At 30.0% G+C, this 22,354-nt stretch overlaps 1 protein-coding gene across 1 annotated transcript; it reads left to right on the forward strand.

Moving 5' to 3' along the window:
• Window positions 1-11,354: 11,354 nt before the first annotated feature.
• Window positions 11,355-13,093, forward strand: LOC123296348. The gene is made up of 2 exons (XM_044877810.1): window positions 11,355-11,416; window positions 12,404-13,093. The coding sequence occupies exons 1-2, from the start codon at window positions 11,357-11,359 to the stop codon at window positions 13,091-13,093; spliced, it is 750 nt and encodes a 249-aa protein (XP_044733745.1). The 5' UTR covers window positions 11,355-11,356.
• Window positions 13,094-22,354: the final 9,261 nt, after the last annotated feature.

Below are 22,354 nucleotides of genomic sequence, written 5' to 3' on the forward strand. Positions count from 1 at the left end.
GAATTGAAATTTTTTTTCTTATCTAGTTCTTTTCTTTTCTTTTTTTATCTAGTTCTAAACAAATCGGGGACACAAGATCATTTTTATCTACGTTTATGTCAAAGGTGCAAGGGAAATTTAAACAAAAAAAAAAGTAAAACTTTTAAATAAGAACCTATGATTTCGTTCTAACTTATTTCTTGCGCCAATATTGAGCCAAGTGGCAAAATATTCAGAAAATTCATCAGACAACTTTTATTCAATTTTTAAACACTTTTATTTACTCTTATTTGTACGGAAAGTTTAGGCTCTTTAGGAAAGGATAATGAGTTTCTCCCCGAATCTTACTTGATTTTCACAATATTGAGATTTTAATTATCAATATGTTTTATATTTGGAAAATGGGAAAATGCTTTGATTTTCTTAGAAATATATATAAAATTAAAATAAAGTATTAAAATAGACTTTTTGGCAATAACATTAATTTGTACGTCTGTATTAGTCTACCTGTGCTGATTGCTGACTGTTGTGGCCACACCAAAATAATCATAATGTGTTATTTTAACTATGTTATGATGAAAGCCATGCACTAATTTATGACTTTACGCATAACTACAATAATTTAAATTTATAATTTTATATTGAGTATTCTTTAGGTTCTATTCTATGTCCGAAAAATGATACTTACCAACAGAATTCTTCGTAGTTTTGTGCATCTAAAGTCGTTTTTAGCTAGAAGAAAAACTCTGTGAGTATTTTTGAAAAATGAATAAAGTTTCATATAAAATTAATATGCAATAAATTTTTTTTTTAATATTCAATTAAATGAATGAAATTGAAAAGATATTTTAAATAATTTCGAAATGTTTCGTAAGTGGGCGATATCGGCAAATAATATAAAAATTATATTTGCTGATGTTAAGTAGCGTTGGGAAAAAAAATTAGGCTCTAATTTTCTAGACTATTAGAAAATATTCTTATATCAATGACTGTCATTCTCGAGTTTTTGCCTCTATAAGCAATCATTTGTAACTAAGTATAGATTATTTGTATTACACAAGTGTCAAATAATTGCCTATATGCATGCAAAATAGAAACGTCAAAAATGTTCAGCGATGAACTGTAATATGATAAATGTATATAATAATTAGTGTCCGACCGAAGCTTCGGCTTCGGCCACCTTCGGCCAAAAAACCCACCTTCGGTCAAACATTCGGCTGAATTCAGGCCGAAGCCGAAGCTTTGGCCGACGATTCTTAGCAAACGTCGGAATTGAACGAATTGTTCTAAATGTTATTATTTTGAAATAAATTTCAAGGTGATATTTTTAATCATCTTTAGATTGACTTCTAGATCAACTTCTCAAGATCATAACCTCTAAATCAACTTCTAGAGATCAACTTTAATATTAAAGTTTTAAAATCATGTTTTTAAACCTTCGGCGATAAAACGAAGGCGATAAAAAAATCGACCATCGGTCGGACACTAATAATAATTATTTCATCACAATGTCAAGGATACCAACCTCAAAGAAATAAAAATGGTTTACCCTCGGAAGGCAAAGATATCCTTAATAATCCCGGATATTTTCCGGGCCTCTTCAGGTTTGTTAAGGATAGTGACTTAACTATATAAACATGTAAATAATTCACTAATGATCTAGATGTTAAAAGCAACCTTAAATAAAATAAATTTAAAAAAAATTATTTCATTACATACTTAAATTAAAGCCCTGGACGTGAAGATTTGCATATAAAATTAATGACATTTTGAATTTGAATGAATTTTTTTTTCAATAGTCAATGAAATGAATGAAATTGAACAGATATTTTAAATAATTTCGAAATATAACATTTTTCCTAGGTGGACATCGGCAAATAATATATCATTTACTGGTGTTGAGTAGCGTGTGAAAAAAAAAGTAGGTACAAAAATTATTAAAACCTCAAATTTTCTAGAATATTAGAAAATATTCTTTTATAAAAAAAAAAATAATGTAATTTTTAATATAAAAATAAACTGAAATGATATAAGTCAAGTCTGAAAATAGAGTTTGAATGAAAAATACTAAAAAATATGTGTTAATAATCATAAAATACATTTTATTTACTAAATTAAATTAAGGTATGAGCAGTTTGTAAAATATTGAGGATGAAATATCATCTTGTCTTGAACAAGCTAATCTACTTTTACACAAATCTACTTACTATACCTAGGTGTAACTCATGCATACAGAAACGAAGCTCTCACGGCCGCTAACTAGGGTTGTTACTCCTCCAGATTTGATCGGGAGGCTCCCAAAATCGTGTACGCTCTCATGACTCCCGATATCAACATAAATTATACCGAGTACAGTAAAAAAAGATATTTTTTGATTATTTGTTTTATATTCAAGTAAATTCGAGAATTTTGAACAGCTTTTATTTTAAATTACCTGAAGAATATTTATTAAAATATTGAATTATGGAAAAATTGGAAAGGTACGCAAAACATCAAAAATATCGAACAGTATTACAGCTCCCGACTTTCCCGAACTTGGAGGTGGCACCCTGCCGTTAATATTTTCGAAATCATAAATGTCAGAATAATATTTTTAACCAATAAAACATACATAAATACACGTTCTTTCTGGCAAATGCGAATTGTTTGACCATGTTTTCTTTCTGCCAAAATTTTCCTTTCCAGTGACACTTCATGAATTCGGTAATAAGTTTGTTTTTGATTTTTCTGACGAATATTTTATTTTATTATATTTTCACTTAATAATGATTTTTTTCACTGATAAATATTTAATATAAATGAATCGTAAATTTATTTTTAATAATATATGATTGTTTTTATAATTTATAAGTATTTGTCTCTCTAAAATAGCCGATAAATAAAATTAAGTCCATCAATGTTAGAAAAGCTACCTTTCAATGTAATTCAAGAATCAATATTTTACGAATTTTCATTATGAGTCTCATGACAAAATTTCAAAATAATTTCTGATTTGATATTTGCGTAATAATAATATGTTAATATTTTTTGTAGAAGGGTAATGTAAATATTTTGATTATAAAATGGTTAAAATAAGCTGCTTTTTAGTTTTCCATCAGAGAGAGAGAGAGAAATTGAAATTTTCGTTATTTAATATTTAATTTTATTTTTGATAATAATTTAATAAATGTATAGAGGATGGTTTCTTCAATTTACATAATCGAATATAAGGACTTAGAATAACGACCTTTATTTAAATTAGAAAGTAGGTAGTGTTCTAAAATACTAACATCTTTGCTCGAAATTATTTTTCGTAAATAGAATACTTTCGTAAAAATATGTTTCATATTCTTTTTTTTCATACGACTTCTGGAAAATTAAAAGTTTAAGGGCCAAGCTACTTTTCGCAGATTATGGTCGTTCAGACTAGAGAACAAATCGATTTTCAAAAAAAGGTTTCCAATCAATAAAAAATTTGGATCCCGCACTCCAAACCGCCTCCAAAATGTTCTTTGAATCATTCTGATCAAAAGCTCTCACGGCCACAAAATTTTTTTACGAGTAATATATACGTAGCTTTGATCGCCCGTAGTTCGAAAACTACTTTATGGCGTTGGGAGCTTTTGATCAGAACGAATCGAAGAACATTTTGGGTGCAAATTGAAAAGTAGCACAAAAAGCCATTTCCCTATCTAATCGAGCGGGGTACTCAAATTTAATGGGTTTTCGAAGAAAATTTCCAAATAAAATGACTTTATAAAGTGCTTTTCAATCTTTTATTAGCACGAATTGTTGTCTTAGGACACCCAATATATATTTTTTATAAAATTTATCTTTTATTTTAAAAAATGTTTTAATAAATATTTTAATAGAACTTTTTATAAAATAATAAATAATACAATTTTTTGGCAAATGAATTATTATACAACAATGATCATTGAGGGGGAAATTTTTTTAGTTTATTGGAATTTATTAAATAATTCTGTAATATTTTACTCAGTCAGCTCTTTTTTTAATTGTTTTTAGTTAATAAACTAACTAACAGCTTTTTGGAATTAAATTATTAAATAATATTTTATCAGTATTTGTTTATGAAATTTGTTTTTGCTTTTTGCTTATTTTAGAGGTGTTTTCATCTTTGCTGAATTATGTGATATCTGTGCATGGACGCCGCAAGGATTACATTCAGGGGGGTGCATGTGCATCTATACTTGAGTTATTTTCTTTTTCTTTTGATATCGAAAAAAATGGTGGCTAAAAATCCCTAGAAAATTAACTCCAAAAATGAAATATTAATATTAATAGGAAGGACCTACTTATCAAAGTTTTCATTTTTACCTCAATCCATTATGGAAAAATTCAGATCTTGCCCTATATTAAACACACAGCAAATCTTATCATATATTTTTGTAGGAAGTTGAACATTGTACAAAAGAGGTGCCTTTTCTCACTAATCTTCAATTATTTAAAAAATATTGAAGGATAAAATTTGTAGAACAGAAAAAAATATTGTCTTCTTAATTTTGTAACTCGCTACTTAATTAATAAAACTCATAAAATGGAAAAAACATATTTTTAGAGAAAATTAACTGATCTACAAAAATGGTCTCTTTTGTTTGTTTTGTTTTGATTAATGTAAGCGTTTAAACGATATTCTTAACCAAAGTTCAAAGTATATCGATTTTTGAAGTTTTTAAGAAATACCCTAAAAAATACGATTTTAAAACATCAATTTTTGGAAATAGTTCTAAAAATTCGAGGAGGCTGGGAGGTTGACATTCCTAAAGGGCTCATCCTTAACAATTACCCAACCTAGATACGGATTTAGAACACTAACTGAAATTAAAGAGACTGTACAGAAAGTGCATGACCATAAAAAGGACAAAAAAATCATACTTTATTTTTTAGTATAGACTATTTACATTACTTATGAACTAATAAGTTGCCTATACGAAAAGAAAAACTAAAATAATTTTGTATGTTAAATTAATCTATATATATAAAAAGAGAGTGTTTGTTTGTATGTCCCCGATTTTCCCTAAAACTAACCATTGACCTTCGGTAGGGGATTATGTTATTGAGTAGCCCTTAGGCTCCCATTGTGAATAAGGGAGTTTGGTGGGGGTGGAATTAAAAATGATCTAGAAATTCATAGAAAATAGATTAAAAAAATAGTTCTAATAGTACAATAGGCCCCACTGTCAATAGTACAATTTTCACTAGATGGCGCTACTGGCGCAAATGTCTTTCGATTTTTCTCGAAAGTTCTGGAATGTTCCATGGATTTCTATCGAATTTTCTAGAATTTTCTCGAACATTCTGGAATGTTCTAGGGATTTCTATCGAATTTTCTAGAACTTTCTCGAATATTCTCGAATGTTGTATGGATTTTTGTTGAATTTTATCAAACTTTCTCGAACAATCTGGAATGTTCCATGGGTTTCTGTCGAATTTTCTCGAACATTCTGGAATGTTCTATGGATTTCTATCGAATTTTCTAGAACTTTCTCGAATATTCTGGAATGTTCCATGGGTTTCTATCGATCTTTCCTTTACTTTTCCGTACACACACAGAGTGTAGACATAATATTGGGATCGGCCAAAAAAATCTTACTGTTCCGTACATACAGAGAGAATTAAAAAGAAAGTCTTTCATTTAACAATTTTGATATTTAAATGTGCAAAAACAACCCAGCGAAGCGGGTTTAACAGCTAGTAAATTATAAAATAATTTAAAAATAAAAGCCCGAATGTTAAGTGACGGGTAATTTCCGCTATTTATAAATATTACCATAAGATAAAAAAGAAGCAACATAGAATAATGAATATGCAATTCTGTACATCTGAGTCAGCTTCAAGCTATTCTAAAAGATTTATGTAGTTAATGATGCATCTAAATAAAGAATATTAAATGAAATTACATTAAAAAAGGAAAATGGAAAAACTGTTTTGTTTAAACATATTTTATTAAACATATAGAAAATTGTTTTTCATTTTATTTTAAACTTTTAATTTTATTTACTAATTTCTCAGAGGCAAGTTCTTGAGACGGGTTCGAAAATTCAGGATTGACAAGTAGGGTGCATAGAAATGGGGACATTTGGGAGCGGTAAATAAAACTTTAAATTTTTCCGCAAATAAAGTGTAATCCATTTCCAGTTTCCTATTAGGTTGTTTAAAGTTTTAATGTCATGTGATAGGGTAGCCTCGAATATAAGATCCCGAAGTGGTTGACCTACAGTAATTCAGGGCTATTATTTGAAGATCCTGGTGGAGAATGACGCATCGCAAACGGTGTGTGCAATGGAAGAGAACTGGGCGTCAGTTCTCATGCGGTTTTCGGAAAGGTAAAAAAGCTTGAAAAATGATTCAGTATAACCTTCTGTAACCGAACCAAATCTTCACAGCAGAATTTTATTGAGAGCAAATCGACGAAATGAGTCTCCGTCCGAATATTCAAAGAATTGGGCGTTTTAGTTCTACCTCACTCATCATACTCCCCAGACCTTTCGCCAGCTGACTACCATCTTTTGAAGCACTTCGATAATTTTCTTAGCGGTAGAACCTTCGCCAATAAAGACCAGGCAAAAACAACGTTCGTCGACTTCATCGAGTCCCGAGCACCCAATTTTTATACTATTCCGTAAAATTTACAGAAATATTTACGAATGTCTAATTTGCATAATTTATTGAAAAAATTTTAGTTGTGGTGTTGATCTTAAGACTTCTTGTATACAAAGTGCGGGGTTAGCCACAAAACAACACATCTGTGTTATAAATTAATAATAATATCTGGGAAGTTGATGATGTGGACCTAATGGTCGCATTCACATGAACAATTTACTTTTGTTTAAAAATATAAAGATTAATTACAAAAGTTTTTTATGAGGATAATTATTTACCACTTACAGCAGACGAATACAGTTTTATACAGCTGCATGGCTGACAATATACAGAATGTTTCTTAAACATACCCACAAACTTCTATGAGCTATGGGTGACATCAAAAAACAAACATCTTTAGCTCAAAAATGAGGGTAACAAAACACTCTATCTTCAGGGTACAGGTAAGTACAAAAACAAATACAACAAGTGAAATTTACCAAATTTAAAAAACCCCAGGCAAATTTTTCGGGTACGCAACCCTAAACTCACACTTGAAACATATCTACGAACACTTTTCCATTAAATTACCTTTTTCCTTAGAGCTTTCTCCAAACTGAACCGACTTTGATTATCATCGCCTATTTTTTAGTTATTCCGAGTACGGAACCCTAATATCGTACTTGAAACATAGCTAAGAACACTCTCCATTAAAATACTTTTCAAACGAAACAAAATAAATTAAAATCGGTTCATCCGTTTAGGCGCTACGATGCCAAAGAAAGACAGACAGACAGACAGACACACACACACATAGCGGTCAAACTTATAGCACTCCTTTTTTTGATTCGGTGTTTAAAAATGGTTTTCAAGATGGCGCCTAAATTTTGGGATTATATTATTTGGGATTATAAAAAAAAAAATTGAATCGGTATTTTAGTGCGAAGTTAAATTGTGCTTTTACTGGCCTATAAGAACAATGGCTTTTCTTTTTCTGTAGCGTCTCAACAACCTTAATCAAAAAATCAAATTTCATCATCTCATTCCTGATTTATAACGCTTTTGATTTTTGCAATCCTTTTATCGCTAAGGGTGTATATCTTCTTTCTACTGATTTAACGTTACAGCAATGATTCGGAGGATTTAATGAAACGATTTACTTTTTAAGAACAATTATCGACATCTAATTGGAAACCAAATATATAAAATTTTACTAACAATATACATAATAAATAAATCGATACACACAGAAAATAAAATCCATCCTATTATAGTCACTGTTTCAAATGCTCCCAGTACAGTTGTAGCTCCTGTCTCAGTCACCTGTTCCCCCATTCCAAACTACCTGTCTCCCATGATAGTCCAATAAATATATGATAGATATTTTAATGATTGATAATCTTTTTTATTGATACATATAACATATAACATATATATGGTATTTTTAATAATGTAATGCTTGTGATATATGACAAATATAATCGAAATGCACAGCCTAGAAATATGATAAAAATCTAAAATTACGTTTATAAAAAATGAAATACTATATTTAGACATTTTTGGGTGGAATTTTGCTCTAGTAATTTTGGAAGGTGCTCCCGTGGTGACTGCATTTGAACAATAAGAATATTGGAAGTCTAAATACTGAGAAATAAGATTATTTCAATCTGGGATCAGGAAGAATGCTTTTTTGCTTTTTGAAAACCATTGAGAAAACAGATAGTACATTTTAATGTTCCGTCTTAAAAACTCTAAATCAATAGGGTACTTTCGGCCGTGAAAAATAAATTATGAAATTTAATAAAAATTAAAAATTATGTATATACTTAAATAGGTATTCTGATTTTGAGGTACAAAAGCACATTATTGTTTTATTATATTAAAATTAAAAGTCGAAATTTTTAATTTGTATACCATGTGACCTAAACCACGAGCTGCAATGATGTGACATTATATAGGAAAAAATAATATGTATTAATTACTAATGTGTTGATGGCTTTCATAGTAATTGTAGGTTATTGATTCAGTCAATATAGACGAAAAAAAGGCCGGACCTGGAAAAAATTACAATGGTGACTCTGAGGTTATATAGATCGTTAGGGGGGCATGTAAATAACTTTAAAAAAAATTAAGAGAATTTTTCGTTCCGCTGTTTTTGAGAAAATCCAAAAAAATGGGAAAAAAAATTTGGAATGCCTTTTTCTCGGAATCTATTGGTTTAAGGGAAAAGTTTTTCAAATAAAAAATGTAGAAGACATTGTCAGCTACATTTTATGTCATTAAAGCAACGTCATACGAGTTAAATTACAAAAAGTAGGTGGCGTTAAAGTATCAAAAAAAGGGTTTTTCACGATTTTCATTAAGAAAAAAAGATGTTTTTGTAAAAGTGTAAATGAGAAAGTTGTTTGACTCAAAATTAGCTTCAACTTTTATTTAAATAAACCAAGAAAATAAAAAGGAAATCAAGCACTCCTTTTCAAAATTTTAAAAAACTTAACTTTCAGATTTTTTAGCAAGCTGTATTTCAAAAACGGTAAGTTTTACAAAAAAATTGTTTAAATAAAAGTTGAAGTTAATTTTGAGTCAAACAACTTTTTTATTTACAATTTTACAAAAAAATCATTTTTTCTTAATGAAAACCGTGGAAAACCCTTTTTTTGATACTTTAACGCCACCTACTTTTTGTAATTTAACTCGTATGACGTTGCTCCAATGACATAAAATGTAGCTGACAGTGTCTTCTACATTTTTTATTTGAAAAACTTTTCCCTTAAATCAATAGATTCCGAGAAAAACGCATTCCAAATTTTTTTTTCCCATTTTTTTGGATTTTCTCAAAAACAGCGGAACGAAAAATTCTCTTAATTTTCTTAATAAGTTATTTACATGCCCCCCTAACGATCTATAACCTCAGAGTCACTGTTGTAATTTTTTCCAGGTCCGGCCTTTTTTTCGTCTATATTGACTGAATGTTTGTTACACTCTCTCCACAAAAATCAATTAAAGTCTATTCCAAGAATTTGTATGTTTACTTAAATAAATTACGATTTAACGAATGACGTCGATTTAACTAGTGTCCCAGTCAATTTTTCGGGACACTAGTTAAATCGACGTCATTCGACGTCATTTTTTTTAATACTTTAATATTCCACCATAAAATGTTTTACGATAAATAAATTGAATATACTTTATAATTACCTAAACATAAATACAATGTTGAATAATGTAAATGATGCTTTACAATATTTTTGTTAGATGGTTTCATGACGTCATATTATTAATTATTGTATTGTTCATCATACCACCGATGTATGTATTTAAAAAATCAGTTAATCGATCATTATTAATTAATATAACTAAATAATTAATATTTATTAATTGTAGAATATTAATATAATCACAACTAGCTAATATTAACGCTAAGAACGCTAATAATAATGATCGCTTAATTAAATTAAGTGTATCATGTGCTTGATTCAAGCGTTTATTAATATAGGTTGCACCTAAATTTTCTAATATTATTTGTTGATCTGTTGCAGATAAATCATTATCACTATTTACGGAATGTATGCTATCAAACGATAAATCTTCGACTCGATTTGGTTCATTTTGCCAATTGTTTAAAGACTGTAAAAAAATAAAAGTATTTGTCAATTTTTCGAAACAAAATATGTTTTGTGCTTTTTCGATCGATTTTTTTTCATAATTTTAAAGGTCGGACCCTCAAGAATATGTCCTTTAACGGATTTTTCACAATTCGAATTATTTTCGGAGTTACAGCGAATTTTCTGGCAAGGAGGTTTGAATTGATTACTCCGTATTGCGAGCTTCTGTTGCTTCGAGTTCTGCTCGGTTAGCAGAAATAACTTTGCAAAACATTGTATATGACTGTATATGAATCCGCCGGAGTTGTCGCTCAAACTTAACATGCGTTTTTCTTAATCAAAACTAAATTTTAGGAGGTGGTTAAAGAGATATCTCAATTTCTACTCGACCAATTTCTTTCCGAAAAAATTTTTAAGTATTAGAAAAAAATTCTATAAGGTCAAAAAAATTAAAACTTAAAGGTACAAAAAATTGCATTCTATTAAAGCCACAAAATTGTAGTTTCAAGCAACATCAAATTTCTACTACTTTGGGGGATTTCAATCTACTTTGTGTGATAAATTCACTTACCATTTTTATTGAAATCCGTTTCAATCCCTCCCAAAGAATTTTTGTTTTAGAATCTACATTTCCAAATTACAAAAAAAGTATTCCATAAATTTTATTAAAAAAAAATAATCGTGTACGATAAATTTCCATTTTTCAAACAAAATTTTGTCCAAAAAAATATTTCTCAATAAAAAATAATATTTAAAAAGTTAAGCCAGAAAATTTTTTTAAATGTAAACAAAAGTTATTTATCCAAAGAAATGTCATTATTTCAAAAACTACTATTTGCCCAGAAAAATTATTTTCAATAAAATGTATATATTTTTTGAAAATATTAACCGTGAAAAGTTCTAGGGAAAACTGTGAATATCCTCCGTTTCAGAAAAAATTATACTCGCAAAGTATGTACATAAATAATAAAATTTTCTTCTAAATTAATTTCCCTCGGATAAAAACTGTTTTGAATGGAAAATATGAAAACAAAAGTTGTTTATTAATTTTCTTGTAAAATTATTTTGAAATGTTTTTACTTTTGGATTTAGAAAATTTTAATGGACTTTATTTATAAATGACCCAATTTTTTTTAAAATTTAATTAAATTATTTTGTTTTTTGTTTTTGTATAATTAGGCAGTTTAATAATGAAAGTGAAAAAAGAAGATTTTACCGATTTTCCAAGTAAAATTCATAATAAAATTAAGGTAAATGTAGAAATTATTAACATTAGGTACTTATAATTCCTACAGTAAATAAAACGGAAAAAAGTGTCGATAGTGGAAACGTTAGGAAACAGGATCTAAATTAATGAAATTTTTTGTAACGAGTTTATAGGGACTAAACTAAACTAGTCATAGAAGGCATAGGGACCCAGCGGGGGCCAATTGTAGCTCAAAATTTTTAAAAAAAGTTTTATTTTGCTTAAAATTGTAATGTATTAGATATTTTTGTCGCTGATTAAGAATCCGACATCAAATAACACGGATTCTGTCTTCTTAAAACCGTGCCAACAAAGAATTTCACTTTTTTGGCACAAAAATGGCATAAAAAAACACAATAATTGTTTTAGAAAAAAAAAAATTATATATTGACGTTTAAAATTTAATTTTTTGTTACTGCAAAAATTATTTGCGGAAAGACGTGACTTAATACGTGTAATCCGACATCGTATTCGTACGTAAGCGACCCAAAAAACCTCCTGGAGCACATATGGACGATAAATATTTAATTTGCCGTTTTTGTGCCAAAACGTGGAATTTCTGGCCAATAATGGCATGATTTTCGGAAGACGGGGTAGAATTCGTGTTTTCTGACATCGAATTCGTAATTCGCGACCAAAAATTCTTACTAGATGACAATTTTATGCCAAAATAAGCATTTAAAAAAATTATGGTCTACATATGCCCTTTGCTGGGATCCTATCCCCTCCTATGACTAAGGTAAGTCGGCTGAATGTTCTTTGGCGCCCTATAAATACGTTACAAAAAGCAATTCATTCAAATCGGTGCCGTTTCCCAACTTACTAATTAATTATTTTGGTTTTTTAAAATCTTCCAATTTATAAAAAATAATGCAAGATTTTCAACACTTTCTATACAGGATATTTTAACAATTAACTCAGTCAATTGTTTGTTTTCACTTGTTTTTAATAATGTACCTACAAAATTTTATTTTCATTGTTTTTTTTTTAGGAAACCGACGAAGAAATTGATAAAATATTAAAAACGGAATCAGCTATTACAAATTCAGTCTCTGAGAAAACCGTTACAGCCACTGAGGATGAATCAACCGATGATTTTGATGAATCTGTTTCATCGGGAAGTAGTCGTATTGCATGTATTCCAGCTAGTTCCGATAATATTTTAGCTCGACGTGAGCGTGCAGCTTTTAATTATGTTCTACCCTTCATTTTAAAAGCACAGACCTATCGTATTATCTTATTCTCAATCATCACAGCGATTTTAGCTGCGTTAGAATTTCATTTTACTGAAAAACAAGATATACTTGGTAACGATGAAATTGAGATAATTTATCAACCGAGTAAAGCTTTAGCTGGAATTTTTTCAACAATTGGTTTTCTATTAGCGGTTTTAACACAAAAACCGTATTTAGGTTTACCATATGTTTCAGTTATGCTCTTTATTTCCACAACGAATTATTTCGAATTAATTAAAATGATACTTTTCCGATACGGTAACGGTTTAAATTTATCGTTAGTGAATTTAGTATGGTTAGTGTTCTTTTTCTCAACTGATTTATCGTTAGTTTTTACTGCATCGAAAATTTTATATTACGAATGGATTACACGATGCATGAAATCATGTAATCAAAAATTATATGAATTGGATGATTTTTGTAAGAAGAATAAATTAAATTTTTAGTACTTATCTAATAATTTATTTCTGTAAATTGGTTTTAAAAAATACATTTTTTGGGTTTAATGTTGTGATAGTTCTTGCTGTATATTTATCGTATTTTTTATTTACTTTATACACTTTGTATTTTTAATAAATATTGCTACTTTATTCAGCTAAATAAGCTTTTTTTTTCCACTTTTGTATCAGTTTGCCCAGAGTGTCAATAGTTAAACCCGGGATTGGTTATCGATGTTCGAATACCCTTTAGAAAGGGAGCTTTATTTCTACCAATATTAAAGATGTTTACACCGAGTGGGCGAAAAAATGTTCAATAATCTAGGCATTGACACGATATACACGGTGTTTTTATACCATGTATATATGAAATATACATAGTATTATAAGTTTAGTCCCAAGTTTGTAACGCTTAAAAATAATGATGCTAGGAAAAAAATCTTGTCATAGGTGTTCATAGAATCACCTAATTAGTCCATTTCCGGTTGTCCGTCCGCCCGTCTGTGGTCACGATAACTCAAAAACGAAAAAAGATATCGAGCTGAAATTTTTACAGCGTACTCAGGACGTAAAAAGTCAAGTTCGTAAATGAGCATCATAGGTCAATTGGGTCTTGGGTCCGTAAGACCCATCTTATAAACCGTTAGAGATAGAACAAAAGTTTAAATGTAAAAAATTGTTCCTTATCAAAAATTAAACAACTTTTGTTTGAAACACTTTTTCGTAAACATCACTGTTTACCCGTGAGGGCGCCAATGAGGCGGAAATTTTATAATATGTGTACAAACTGTACACTAAATGTCGGTCGGTAATGCAGAAACCTATAAAGTCATTTATAGGTACTATACATGTATGTGTCACATGTTTGTATATGTAATGTGATAAAGAAATCAACACTGACTATGCATGGTGTTTCAACAATTAACTCAGTCAATTGTTTGTTTTCACTTGTTTTATTTTAGATTTTTAAACAATTTATTCCACGTAAAATGATTTGCATAAAAAGTTCTTATCTCATGGGAGTGGATAATAGAATATATTTTCCATTACTTTGTATGGGTACTTATTATCTATTATTTTAGAAATATGAAAATTATATTTTATCTAATATTTATTTATCTACTGTTCAAATGTTCAGTGTTGTGTTGAATCTGCATGACAAATGAAGATACATCATAAACAGCTTCTACGTTCGTATGTATCAAATAGAAGAATGCAGATAGAAGGTTCTACCTTAGAATAGAATATTACTCAAAAGACTAATTTATAAAATATATCTAAACTAACTATGCCAAATACATTACATTTTATAACAATGAATGCTTTTATTATGTGCTTTTACTTTTACTTAGGACCCTGTTCTAATTTATTTTCATACAACACATACAGCTTCTTCTTTGCGCCTCCATCCCTTCTCCAAAACCCCGGTTCACTCACATAGTCTAAGAGATGAGGTACCGTCCATTTTGATGAAAATTACCGCGATCGTTCTGTGTTATTCATCCAAATCTTTGTCTTAAATTTCAATGTAACCCCGAAGGTCCGACTTACAAATTTTCGATATTTGACATGTGATATCGTTTTTTCGAAGTTTTTATCTCGAGTATCGTTTTTTTCTATTAACTGTTAATTGCAACTCGCCAACTGGCGTTAATAGTTCATCTTATATATTTAAACGAGCAATTTTTGTATATATATATATATATATATATATATATATATATATATATATATATATATATATATATATATATATCAACGATCTGAGTATGTAGGGGTTTTTTGGGGCGATAAGTCGATCTAATAAGGTTTCATTTTAAAAATACGTCGTTTTATCCGTCTTTTCATGAAAAACTCAAACCGGCAATGCAAATTATAACTCTTCCTCACATCTATTGGTGTATATCGTAGTTAATGAAATAAAATACCGGGACATTCAAATTGGTATTTGTGTGGAGACATTTAAAACGGTCTTCTATTAGTGATAAAATTTGTGTCTTTTTAAGAATACCGAGCAAAGCTCGGTCATCCAGATATTACTAATTAAAATCAGAAGACCCAAATTCAGTAGTTACAATTTCGACTATCAGATGGCAATAGGTATTTATACTTACTATTTTTTAAGGCCAATAAAAATATTCAAATTGAAATTTTATAAATCCCGCCAACAGGCGCTATAACAAACTACAAAAAACAATAATTTTATTATTTCCAATCAATAAGGATCGGTAGGCGTTGACGATGAATGACTCGCTTTGAGGAATCGAAAAATTTCTGCACGGAAAGAAATGCATAGCGTTTATTACAATGCTGGTATGGTAAAGAGACAGATACTATAGTATCTATGTTAGCATAAGTAATATTACAGTATTGAATAGGGCTATCCACCAAAAGTGTTTTGGGTGCGCGCCTTCCAGTATAGGCCTGACGTCCTAAATGTATTGCCTATACTATTATTTTCGTAATTAAATTATCTTTCTTCTGGTACTAATTTCGATTGATTAACAGATCGGTGTCTGATCTGTTCATAGCAAATGAACAAGTAAGTCATGATAGGTAACTACATCGATCAGTTAGCCAATTGAAATTGGTATCAGACGCAAGATTATCTAATTTAAAAAAAAAAACATTCATGAAAAAAATTGAGTAAAAATAAATTTATTTAAAAATAGCCATGATCATTTTTCGATAAGAAAATTCTGATATGAGTGTTTAAAAATTAATAAAATTTCATAAAAAATATGTCTCATCTGCTTAGTGTCGATTTATATTCGTTGTGTGCGTAGTCATGGTGGGGACAATAAAATCGATGCCAGCGCTTTAAGTGAAAAATTTTGGAATTAAAGGGGGCTGTTATGACTAATTTGCAATTCTTTACATGTTAATATAATAGAAATGTCAAATTAAAATTATTGAAAAACACGAATTAATTAAACTTAATGCATTAAAAATTGTGAAAATAAGAAATCAAATTGAACAAATATTATTTTTCAAATGTTAATTATCATAATTATTTATTTAAATTTGTGAGACAAGAATATTAAATTTTAAATGTAAGTCTTAAATGCAATCCATACAATTATATATGCATCCATACAATTCTATAATTAAAGTAGTGTATCGTTACCATGGAAACGAAACTCACGCACGGAGCGAATAGAAATTTTTCTATTCCTCAATGTTGGGACTTTCACTGTCATCGATTGCTGATCCAAAAGCCTCACATAGAATAAAATGTCATGACCAATTTTTCGTTTCTTGGACTATAAGAAGCCTTAGTTACAATTACAATAATAGTTATACTTAATTTTGGTGCGTCGTTCGCTCCTATCATAACATCGTATAATATTTATCATTCAAGAAAAATCTGTATCATTCATTTTCATGAAAATCTTTTATATACCTACGACGTACCTGCCTAATAATGATGTTTAGTCTTTATCAGAGCGTCTAGAGTGTTGTTTAATTTTCATATATTCAGGGGTAAGTTGCTTTGTCTCTCAAATTCTTTTCGTTTCTAATTTTAAAATATTTTTACTAAGTATGAGAGATTCAAAATCCTTGTAAATGTAAATACAAATTTTGGTCAGGTCAGGAGTAATTTTTATACCATGTATATATGAAATATACATAGTATATTAAGTTTCGTCCCAAGTTTGTAACGCTTAAAAATAATATTGATGCTACGAAAAAAAATTTGGAATAGGTGTTAGAATCACCTAATTAGTCCATTTCCGGTTGTCCATCCGTCCGTTCGTCCGTCCGTCTGTGGACACGATAACTCAAAAACAAAAAAAGATATCGAGCTGAAATTTTTACAGCGTTCTCAGGACGTAAAAAGTGAGGCCGAGTTCGAATGAGCATCATAGGTCAATTGGGTCTTGGGTCAACTTTCCTTGGCGCTCGCAGTACCTTAAACTGTAAAAATAACAGTTAAACTGTAAAAAATAACAGTATGTTCAAATAACATACCAAAAAAGCAGCTTTTCGTTTTAAAGTGGCGTAATGTGCGTATTTCCAGCAAGGATTTTTTAATGCAGTTTTATTCCTGTTCCGTTTGAGAAAGCTTGATTGTGACATAAATGATTGAATTGGTGAAGAAGGTTGGGGTATAAAAAATATATAGTTTTTAGGGTACATTCAGCCCTCTTTTATTAGGTACTCATTTCTATATTTAGTAGTATATAAGTTGTTGAAATAAACACATTGTTTAAATTGGACATATATTGGAGTTCGAATATTCGATGTAGTGATTTAAACAGTTTTATAACTCAATTTATTATATACAAAATTATATTGTAAATTTACTTAATATTTCATGTGATGGAACTTAGCAGGGTGATTTTCGAATTTAAAAAAAAGAAAAGTTGTGCTAGAATGTGCTAGATTTGTGCTACAATGTGCCGTTGAGAAAATTGGAAAATTCGGAAAAATATAAAAATGGCAGCCAAAAACAAATTTTGCGTTAGGTGATTTCATTTTTATTTTTGGCTGCCATTTCTGTATTTTCCCGAATTTTCGAATTTCATCAACGACACATTGTAGCACAACACAAACACATTATAGTACAACTTTTGATTTTTTGAAATTCAAAAATCACCCTGCTAAGTTCCACCAAAAAAAATTTAATTTTTGGCTGCCATTTCTGTAATTTTCCGAATTTTCGAATTTTATCGACGGCACATTGTAGCACAACTCTAGCACATTCTACCACAACTTTTCTTTTTTTTTTAAATTCGAAAATCACCCTGCTAAGTTCCACCACATTAATATTTCGTAACATTCTAATCGTGTCACTCAAACTCAAAACCCACACACATTCATACTTGGTTCGTTCGTTGCATACAAGCAACTCAAACTCTCAATTGATAATTATTATGGATAAACTGATATACACCAATTTACTTACTAAAATCTATGTAATAAACTTACTATGGTACGAGGGCTGGCAACGTTGGTGAAAGTTGTATTCCGAGACGGCTGTATTTTGGAAACTTCTTTCCGTATGCAGTTGGACGAAGTCTAAGTCAATTCTGAAAATTTTATAGGTAGCAGATTATTTAAATAAATAAATGACTTCAAAAGTAGGTTTGTGGTAAAACGGTAGATGGATTATATGTTTTCATAAATTTCTCAAAAACTAGTCGGTGGAAAAAAAAATTATTTTAATTAAAGTTAAAACCCTAATAAATGATTGAAAAGAAAAAAACCCGTTGTGCCCGACTAATTAAGTCTGTATGAGCACGGTAATGGGGACACAAATTTAAATAAATATATATTTTCAATATTTTTTTTTTCGTTTACATTCATGAAGTTATAACTAAAATTGCCTTGGTGCTCGTACTACCTTAATGTACGTCTTACATAGGAAAGCGCCAGCATTAATTAACGTGGAATGCGCGCAGGTGAAAAAATCGAATTTCTGTCTGTCAATTTAAAAATACGGATCATGTATGCACGTGCCTACTTCGTTATATGGATCAATGTTAATCGTGCAATGTTAGGACAACATTTTGGTGTCCATTTCCTCTAAAACTAGAAAAGATAAATAGGCCAATAGAATAATGGAAAAATATATGGCTTACGTGTTGTTGTCGGTTACACAGGTCAGAGTGGTTTTAATCTATGAAGGGGGGTACTAACATAATGAACCTGCCGAGCCCGCTCGCCCGGAACCTGGGGACTGGAGTTATTCAGCAAATAAAACAAAGTTATTTTAAAGTCGACAATTTACGCAGTTTTTTCAGGAATGTGCATTAGTAAACGCAGTAAACCGTCCTGCGATACCAGATGTATTTCATCCCTACCAAATTTCAACACATATCCAAAATCCAGCCGCGCCGTCTTGAAATCATTTTTTTTCACATGACGTTGCTCTTATACCATTATACACTGACCTTACTACCGTCATCCAAATAATGTTTGATAACTCTATCTCACTTAAACTACAATGGGATAAAGTGAATAAAATATATTTCGAAAATCTGTCGCAGCCAAATAGTTAAATTAGCCGCTTAGTTAACAGCCTAGTTTAGTTAAACAACCGTTTACTTAAATTTTGTGGTTCTGGTCAAAATTTTATACATTACATGTTTTATATTTTGGACGATTCTAAGTATTTTTTGACTCGTGACAATTTTTACTAAACCTCACAGTTTTCGATCTATAACTGTTAAAAAAAATATTTTTCAAAAAATTCAGTTATTTATCGAAAGCGGTGGGGTTTGGTGAAAATTGTTACGAGTCAAAAAATACTTAGAATCGTCGAAAATATAACATCTAATGGCTTTTTAATTAAATTTTTGACCGAAACCACAAAATTTAACTAAATGGCTGTTTAACATAATTAGGCTGTTAACTAAAAGGCTAATTTAACTATTTGGCTGTGACGTACATACAGTGAAACAAAAAACACCGTGTACCCATAATATGCTATTAAATGTATTTATATACGTCATTTTAGAGTATATTGCTAACTGGCTCTGTTCGTCAGCCGTAATTCGTAGTGATATAAACTATCATATACCTAAAACTATTGCTGAGTAGTTACTAAACACTAGCTGGTGTAGTCGTGAGCAAGAATTAATTGATCATATATAGAGAAGTTTATCACACAATTAGATAGAGAACATCTGCAGGCAAAAACATACGTGAGATCTATTTTAATAGCAAGAAATCTATGATACAGATTGAGTCTGTTAAATAATACAGAATGCTCTCAAAACGGGTCACATGTTTCCCGACTGAAACAGCTTTTAATTCAAGATCAATCAGTTGCTCATTCACGTTACGTGACTATGTTATCTAATATCAATATTCTCACGTTCTTATGATCAAGGAAATAAAACCGAAAAAACAGTCTAATTATTAATTATTAATTTTTAATTATTTTGGTCTTTACTCAAAGTTTATTTTTAAATTTTATTACTTTGGAATAAAAAAACTGGTCAAATTGATAATTTAATAGTGTTATGTATTCAAATATTTCAATAAACTTGTAGTAATTTTGAATGCAGACCAAAATATTGAAAAAATTATAAATGCGAATTTTGTCATGAAAATCGGTATATGTGCATAAAAAATATTCTAAGGAACTTTTTCTAATAATTTTTTTCGATATCAATAACCATCTCTGGCTCTACGCAAATTTTAAGAGTATGCCCTACTTGCCAATTTGTAGTAGGCGTTTAAGGTTTAGGTTTCGGTTATATCTTAAAAAATGTGACCCACTCCCCAGTATTACTGTACAAATTTTCAAATAAATCCATACTGGTACTCTTTCACGCCTAAACGGCTGCACGGATTTTGATGAAATTTGGTATGGTGATAGATGATAACCTAGAAATGGTCATAGGCAATAAATAATCACGCCATCGTTCTTAGGGGGTAGGCAGTAGGCAGATAACTAAATTGAGTTAGTGATTTTTAGTCGATTTTGTTGGGACTTTTGCTCTTTCACGTCTAAACGGCTGAACAGATTTTGATGAAATTTAGTAAGGTAATAGATGGTTACCTAAAAACGGATATAAGATCAAAATGATCACGTCATCGTACTTAGGGGGTAGGAAGTAGGCAGAAAACTGAATTGAGTTAGTGATTTGTTTATGCTTTTTGCTGGGAGTTTTGCTCTATCATGCCTAAACGGCTGAACGGATTTTGATGAAATTTAGTTAGGTGATAGATAGTAACCTAGAAAAGGATATGGAATATGGGGGGAGGGGTGAAAGTGGGAATGTTGCCCAGCAAAGCGGGTAGTTCACAGCTAGTATTCCTATAAATGACGAAAGTGTGAGGGTACCTTCATCTTAAATGCGACACACACTGTATATAACGAACAATACCAGAGTATAATATTGTGGTTAAAATCAGACACCCTCTGAATATAATTTTGAATCAATTAGTTCAACTAAAGTTACATTAAGGTGGTGTTTAACCAAGAGTGAGTGTGGTAAGTCAAATTTGGTTTATTTTGATAGTTTGATAGTCTATCTAACTATAAGTCTGTGAGTCTATGAGTAGTCTGTCTTCTATATGTTTGTTAACTCAAGCAATATGAGTTATATAATTATTAATGCCTTCCAATAGGTATGTATGTATGTAATACATAGATCCAACAGGATTCACTGGAATAGTTTAGTTTATATTATATAATACGTTTATTTATAACGACCAAACCCATTATTTGGTCCTATAATAATTTCATAATTATTTACAACATGTATAATTTATTACAAACCGTATAATACGGTAGTTGTTGCTTGACGTCGATTTGCCATATTACGTATAAAAATGTAAAACTAGACTTTAGATATCATGATGAAATTTGAAAGTGAAATTAAAATTCATTAAAAAACGAAGAAGAAAAACATATTGTAAACCGTTAGAGATAGAACAAAAGTTTAAATGTAAAAAATGGTCCTTATCAAAAAATTAAACAACTTTTGTTTGAAACATTTTTTCGTAAACATCACTGTTTACCCGTGAGAGCGCCAATTAGGCGGAAATTTTGTAGTATGTACTATACTTGATTATCAGTTATGTATGTGTCACATGTTTGTATGTGTAATGTGATAAAGAAATCAGCACTGACTATGCATGGTATTTCAACAATTAACTCAGTCAATTGTTTGTTTTCACTTGTTTTTCATTGAGTTGAAATTTAACAAATCGCATTTAAAAAGACAGTTTTCTGTCAACAGGTGTGCATTGATATTTACAAAATATATTTAATCATCTAAACCATTTACTCAGTATTTAAGGTGTGTTAACATCTCTCCCCTGACGCGTTTTAATTTGTAATTGTTCCTGCCAGTCAACAGGTATAAAACACACTTGATGTACTTCGTAATAGTTTCACATATACTTACTTGCTATGCTACCAATTTGAATATAAACACAAGACTAGCTAGATGGTAACTCTTGTTACAGGAATCAGGAATCACATATGGTATAACCATCATAATATTGGATATATATCTCCCCCTTCCTTCATTAATCGGTCCTTTCCTAGTTCCTCTACGTATTTAATATAAATACAAACTACAGCATGTTTAAAAATATTGTTAAATAGACCAGTCAAGAATGCTGCTGAATCATAATTGTTTTGGAACAAATAACCTTATCCTACTTATATACGATTTCGATCTAATTGTATATATTTTGTATCTCCAATAAGGATTCCAGATGTATGAATCCCAAATCCATACATTGGACCTTCATCTACTTCATATGCAAGCTGTTCTGCCTCTTTTGAAACAGCAGAAATTCGTA

This window comes from Chrysoperla carnea, chromosome 3, assembly GCF_905475395.1.
Source record: "Chrysoperla carnea chromosome 3, inChrCarn1.1, whole genome shotgun sequence".
In the NCBI taxonomy this organism is placed as follows: Eukaryota; Metazoa; Arthropoda; class Insecta; order Neuroptera; family Chrysopidae; genus Chrysoperla; species Chrysoperla carnea.